Source organism: Taudactylus pleione, unplaced genomic scaffold (genome assembly GCF_031769625.1).
Source record: "Taudactylus pleione unplaced genomic scaffold, aTauple2 ptg000442l, whole genome shotgun sequence".
In the NCBI taxonomy this organism is placed as follows: domain Eukaryota; kingdom Metazoa; phylum Chordata; class Amphibia; order Anura; family Myobatrachidae; genus Taudactylus; species Taudactylus pleione.
In genome coordinates this window covers 5,241,908-5,248,881 of record NW_028284844.1, presented here as the reverse complement: position 1 = coordinate 5,248,881, position 6,974 = coordinate 5,241,908, and the positions used below count along the sequence as shown (strand labels likewise).

General features: G+C 47.3%; 1 protein-coding gene across 1 annotated transcript in view; it reads right to left on the bottom strand.

Annotated features, from left to right (window-relative positions):
• Positions 1–747: 747 nt before the first annotated feature.
• LOC148505705 (FRAS1-related extracellular matrix protein 1-like) overlaps positions 748–6,974 on the bottom strand; it is a 244,847-nt gene continuing 238,620 nt past the window's right edge. Inside the window, exons 34-35 of the mRNA XM_088447872.1 lie at positions 6,678–6,763; positions 748–1,300 (exon numbers count right to left, since the gene is read on the bottom strand). Coding sequence (XP_088303998.1) covers positions 1,107–1,300; positions 6,678–6,763 — 280 coding nt within the window. The 3' untranslated portion in view covers positions 748–1,106. The remainder of the gene's footprint in view (positions 1,301–6,677; positions 6,764–6,974) is intronic.

The window sequence follows — 6,974 nt, the reverse complement described above, 5'->3', positions numbered from 1 at the left end:
TGGTAACTACTGTATAGGAAAAATGTACTAACAGTACATCGCAGAACTACATTTGCAATGAATCATAGTAACCAATCAGCAATTAGATTTTTACCAGACTAATGCAAGGAAGACCATGAAAGCACCTATCTGATTGGTCACTGTGGTTCAGTGCATAGTTTGAACCTACTTGCACTGTTAGTAAATGAACCCTAGTGTCCAGACCTCTGGCCGGTTGGTTCAATGAGAATTCTTAGGGCCTGATTCAGCAAGGATCGCTATTCTGCTAATACGCACGCACCACTCTTGCTAATAACGGTGGTGAAAAGCAAATGTTTGCAATCGCATTGCGATCACAGCCTAACACAAGGACGCCACTTCCCCTTACACACATCCGTATACTTGTGCAACATAATCGGTAACATCGAGTAACATCGGACCCATACGCACAGGTAAGGCAGGTCAGACCTCATTCAGGAATTGCTAACTTTAGTGCACGTTATGAGACCTCAGGCTGCGTATGTGAAATGCGAATTAATCGACCAATTGCGTGCGTCCTTGCAATTGCGATCCCTGCTGAATCAGGCCCTTAGATCCGAAGTAAAAATGCCTCCAGGCCATGCAATTTAACACCCTAGGTCAAGCCTGGCCAACCTGTGGCTCTCCAGCTGTTGTGAAACTACAAGTTCCAGCATGCCTTGCCAGAGTTTTAGCATTCCCTAATAGCAAAACTGTGGCAAGGCATGCTGGGACTTGTAGTTTCACAACAGCTGGAGAGCCACAGGTTGGCCAGACCTGCCCGAGGTTGTTGTACTGGGGTAGAAATCTCTAAAGTGCGAGTTACCAGCTTGTAGTTTACTTTTCTGAGGAAACTCTTCAGCACATTGGCTGATTATTGCTGCCGGCCTTTCATCATATCATGCAGATTTGTGTGTTCAATAAAAATGACATAAAATTCCTCTCTGCCTCCATGAAACATGAAGGAACGTTTGCATTAAATGCACATATTGCGCATTTTGCTGAAATTGCGCTCCGGAGAGGGACCATAACAATTCCATAAACCCTCTCTTTACTACTCTGAAAGGTTAAGCGCTGCCTCAGTATATTTCCAGGAGGTGCAGGGGCTCTTATAACGGGACTCGGCAGATGTATCTGTGTCTCTGTCCGCAGCGGCGAGTCGCCCATTCCTTTCTCCTCCATACTAGGAAACAGCCGTCACTCCTTTCAGTCAAAGTTGGTTCTCTCTGTTTTATGTTACTAAAAGTCCAAGGTTGTCCGTTCGTCCACAGCCAGTTGGAGCGCTCGCCCACAGACTTCAACCCTACAATTGGGAGAAGACTTAAAGTGAGTTACATATTACTGTATAGGTAAAATATATAGTACCTTAATATATATACCTTAATTGAATTATGAATTTATATTTACTTGATCCATATTAAATGCAGTAAAACATATCTATATACAGAATATATGCATGTCAATCAAAATACCTAAGTATACCAGCATCGATTAACATCAATTCACGTTAGTACGGAATAGGGGCCTGATTCAGGAAGGATCGATGATGCGATTGTGTACGCAGTTCTTCTGCAAAAGTATGCTAATAATTTCAATTGCAAAGCAATCGCACGGACAACATGCAGGCGCCCACTCCCCATTCGCACATCTGTAATACTTTGCAATCCATCCAAAAAATCGGTAACATTGAAGTACATCAGAGCCTCTCGCATAATTCCGGCAAGTCAGACCTCACTTATATATTGATAATTTCCCTGTATGTAGTGAGCACTCAAGCTGCGTATCCTGTCTCAAAGGGCTAATTTATGCATGCCCCTGTAACGGCTTCAAACGCACTGGCACGCCTGCGTTTCTCCGACCCCTGCCCATCAACGCCCCCAACGCTCTCTTCCTGTCAATCACTCAGCGATTGCTCTGCGTGATCGCAGTGCGGTCGCAGTGAAGCATTCACACACGCGCACTGCGAGGCATACGCAAGCGCAGTACGCAGCAATCGGCCGTCTGAGTACGTGATTGCATTGCAATAGCGATCCTTGCTGCATCAGGCCCCATGTCTCCGCGTGGTAAGCATTGGCAGTAATAGAACACTGCCACCATGTGGCCAGATATTTTAGTTTTAAATGTCAGTAACGCAGCAATTTCACAGCAGAAAAAATAAAAACCCTCCAATTAAAGACAATTAAGAAACTACAGAATGTGATGGCCAGCAGAGTACTGTAAGTTCGTTTTGTTAATCTTTTTGTGTGTGTGTGATGGTCCCATGGTTATGGCGTGTTAAGGTGGCGTAGATAGCAGGTGTTGAACCCTATAATAAGAGGAGCTGACTTGGGTGTCTCGGGTACGTGTTCGAGTAGAAAGTAGGAACAGGGGTCCTGATTCGGAGTCGCACTCTAACCTCAAGCAATGGCGATTTACACATGTTCAGATGTGCCAGCGATCGGGCATGGCACTATACCGGGTGCACTGTATACAGATAAACACATTGTCATTGGGAACCGTATGTATTAAAGAGCCCAGCAATACTGATCCACCCTCCAAGTGTCCCCTGATCTGAAGATGGATTGCTGAGTACTCCTCATCTCCGTATACTTACCACCTCTCCCGAATGCCCGGGGAGCCCCTCCAGATCTCATCCTTCCAGGCCCCGCTCACCATTATGCAATTGCCCCAATAGTGACATTGTGTAGCTGGGAGACGGGGCTTGTGTAGCTGGGAGACGGGGCTGTGATGACGTGTTGGCATCACAAGACCCACCAGACATCCCAGGCAGACCACCCTTTCTAGATCTCCCAGGGGCAGTCGGCAGGAGTAGGTAACTATGGGAAGAGCCCATGATTTACCTGTTGCACATTATAATTATCTTCTTTTTTAAATGCGCCACAAAGTGCCCACACCACCAATGTACAAGCAATGTACATACGTAGTAACAGTGTAACTTGACTTATATTTACAATAGAATGTAAACTGACATATATATAGGAACAATGGAATCCGGTCACATGATACACATTTATTAAGTTGACATTCATAATGTCGACACCACAATCTCGAAACTAGAATTCGACATGGTTCAACGTTGTCGACATCCGAAATGCCGACATTCTCAGAATGCCGATGGTTAGGTTGAAGCATCGCCGAGTGGATTAGGGTTAGACTGCGGGGGGGGGGGGTTATGGTTAGGCTGCGGAGGTTGGGGGGTTTAGGGTCAGGCGCTAAGGGAAAGGGTAGGGTTAGGGTTAAAATACTTACAGAAATGCTGCTCCATCAGAGGTCTGCGTCGGAAGTGATGGTCACATGACCACCAGGACCCAGAAGCCTCGATGGAGCCGATGCAGCCGCCGGAACCAAGTAAGTCAAGTTAGTGATTGGTGGGCCACCAGGGACATCGACATTAGATCGATTTTGCCTGGTAAATGACTGCTACTTTAAAACATCGGGCAGTCTCGCACGGAACTCGCCAATGCTTGAAGTCCGCAGCCCTATTATATTTAACCCCATAACTGTCCACCTAATATACCACACTCAGGAACAACATACAGCAGTAATATGACAGACTAGGTTGGATGGGACATGGGGCAAGGGTAGGGCAACTCACTAATTTGTAGGGCAAGCAGGGATGGAAGGCAGTTGAGCACTAGATGAGGCTGTACACGAGGTAAGGGCCAACATATGGTATTGGATTCGCTGCACAGACTGGGAGCCAAAAGACAAAGAGTAAAAATGGCTGGGATAACATTAAGGAGTGAACAAGAGGACACGGGACCCTGCCCATAAGAGCTTACATTCTAAGGGGCAGGAGGACCAGTTGGTAAGTAAACTGGAAAGAGCAGGTCATGTGTATAGAGGTAGGTAGAGACTTAGAAAGAGGGCTGGTAGGTTTTAACGCAAAGGTGTGATTCAAGTGCAGTTTTGAATCAGTGAAAGCAAGGGAGGAGGTAACAGTAGTTGAGGTGGGAGATGATGATGGTGTGGATGAAAGCCTTGGTGCCCTTCAAGATGAGAAAGGGCGTGACCTTAGAGATGCTGCAGAGGTGAAAACGGTAGAAATAAGAAATTAGAGATATTTTAAATGTGAGAGGTGGAGGAGCATGAGGAGCTAAGGATGACACCCAGGCAGCAGTCTTGAGGGACAGCATGGAGGGGGATATGGTCAACAGAAAGAGACAGAGTAAGGGAGCTGAGCGGCCCCTGGAATGGGGTTAGACAATGAGTTTGGTTTTGTGATGGAGGAACAGAGGCCAGAGAGCTGAAGTATTTGTGAGCATCGTTATCGCAGAGGTTATAACGGAGACCGAAGGAACTGATGAGATTTCCAAGGCAGGAAATGTATAGGGAGAAAAAGGGGCCAAGAATGGACCCTTGATTGGCACAACAGGTAGATGAAGGGGGGAAAATGGAATCAGTGGTAGACACAGAAAGGGAACGGTTAGTGAGGTGAAACGTGAGCCATGAGAGGACGGACTCATGAATGCAGGGTTTGATAAACAGCCTCAAAGGTGTCAGACAGATCTAAGAGGATGAGGTGACCATGGGCTATGGTGGTGAGAAGGTCATTGGTGAGAGTAGTTTCTATGAAGTGAAGGCTACAGAAACTAGTTTGAAGAAGATCAAGGAGAGTACAGGAGTAGAGGAATGTGTAGATACACAGATAGACAAACCTCTCTTGAAGATTGGAGGAATAAGAGAGATAGGGTGGTAATTAGAGAGAGAGTCAGGGTCAAGTAAGGGTTTCATAAGGATGGGTGAGACAAGGGCATGCTCACAGCAGGAGGGGGCAGTGCCACAACTAATGGACAAAGTGGCAAGCTTCAGAAGAATGGATGAAGGAGGGAAAGTGGTCCAGGGGTTAATTGGAGGGAGAAGGTGACGAGAGGAGGACGCAACTTCATGTTCAGTGGTGGGGGAGGAAGACAAGGTGTAAAGGGAAGTAGGTGAGGGATAGGAGGAGGTTGGAGGACTGGGAGGAGATAAGAGATAAACTACGACTGCTTAGTGTGGATTGGAGGAGAGTATGAAGTAAATTGGTGTGAAAGCGCAATTTCCTGCAATACCATCTACAGTGCGGGAGCAGCTCTGAAGGCAGCTTGTGAGCTTAGAATGGCAGGTATGGGGGGCACACGGACAGCCGCTGAGGCAACAGAGTCTACGGCGCAGATGAGAGTGCTAGCGGGAGACAGCTTGTGAGCTTAGAATGCCAGGTACAGGGTGCACACCGACAGCCGCTGAGGCAACAGAGTCTACGGCGCAGGTGAGAGTGCTAGTGGGAAACAGCTTGGTCAGGGCAGGAGAGTGCAGAGATAGAGAGGAAAGAGTCCAGCAAGGACTAGGCTGCAATCCTGCACATGGACGCACAAAGGGTTTCCAGGGGGCACTTCTCAGGAGCAGAAATTGGGCAGCTATAATCGCCTTTCACAGGTGTGCAGCCCTTATGTCGACATAATGATAATCAGAATGCTGCTATTCAGAATGTCGACATGGGCCAGTATTCAATTAGAAGCAAAAAGCTGAGATCGGCGACTATTTGGGGGCATGTACATTGATCCCCAATGTTAGTGCATCTTTTAGGGGGTGTCAGGCTCATTTCCCCAATTCCGACAGAACTTCTCGCCTGGTTTGCATTCGCCGGGTTGCGCTTTCGCGTGTTTTGGAATTGAATACAACAAATAGCGGGGGTGCGCACGATAAGTTTCCGCGCCTAAAATACGCGATGTAGGTGAAAAGTCCGGCATGCGCAAAAGTATCGCGGGTGCGAAACTAATTGAATACGGGCCATGGCCTGAATTTCAACACTAAAATTGTCGACATGGACAAAATGTTGACATTGTGAATGTTGATGGCAAGAATGACAACAGTTTATTAGAGTTGGGTTAAGGGTGCGGTTATGGCTCAAATCAGCTAAACACGCTATGTCAACACTATGTCAATATCTATATTGTCTCTGGGCCTGATTCAGAGCTGAACACTCTGACCAGAGTGCTCGCTGTGAATCAGGGCCCTCCTCCATGAAAATGGAGCGTCCTCCTGGACGCTCGCATAGCTGTGGGTGACCACCCACAGCTTATGCGAGCGTCCATGATGATGCTCGTGATGGTCAAGACCATCGCAACCATCGGGCTTGCGACAGAGACCCTGCGGTAGGGTCTCGCTGCCGCAAGCCCTGGAGTGATTTTGGCTCTATCAGAGCCAAAATCACTCCCACTGACATCACTAGTGATGTCAGTGGGGCCGGCATCAGACGGTAGGCGTTCTCATGGGAACGCCTCTGTCTGGCAGCCACGCCCCCGGGAAGCCCACCAAAGGTGGCGTGCTGTCAATCAACATCGACAGCACGCCCCCTTTGGTGCGAGACCTGGAGCGACGGAGAGCCCGTCGCTATCCGGGTCTCACGCATGCGCACGACGAAGCTCCCTCCATCGTGCGCATGCGCAGTGGGGCAACATCGACCCCCTTTGTGAGAGTCCTGCGCTCGCGTGCGGGTCTGAATGACCCCCTCTGTCTTCACTGTACAAGTCAACATAAAATCTCAACATTTAGAATAGGTCGGCATTCTGGTGTCAACATCTTCTACCACACAATTCACAATTTCTAAAGCCTCCAATCTTACTAAGTAAAAAAGTACAAATTGCCTAATAAGAAATGACAGTGACACAATAATAATAATAATCACAATCCTGTTTTACCAATCCAAAATGGCTTCTTGTCAGCAAACTTCCAGAGCCAACTACTGTCCGCCTCGGAGTGCACGCTGGTTAAATGGCCGTTAGGTCTGCAATGTAAAATGCGCAATCACATCAGCCTTTGACAGTTCTGAATATAATATTTAAGGCGGTTGAAAAAAAAGCGATAGGATAAAATTTACACCCAGAACTTCTAGTTGCCATTAACCCCGAGCACAATGCAACAAATCATCAACGGATCAATAAATCATTATTAAACTACTGGAATTAAGGAAATTTTTTTTTTTTTTCGGAAACATC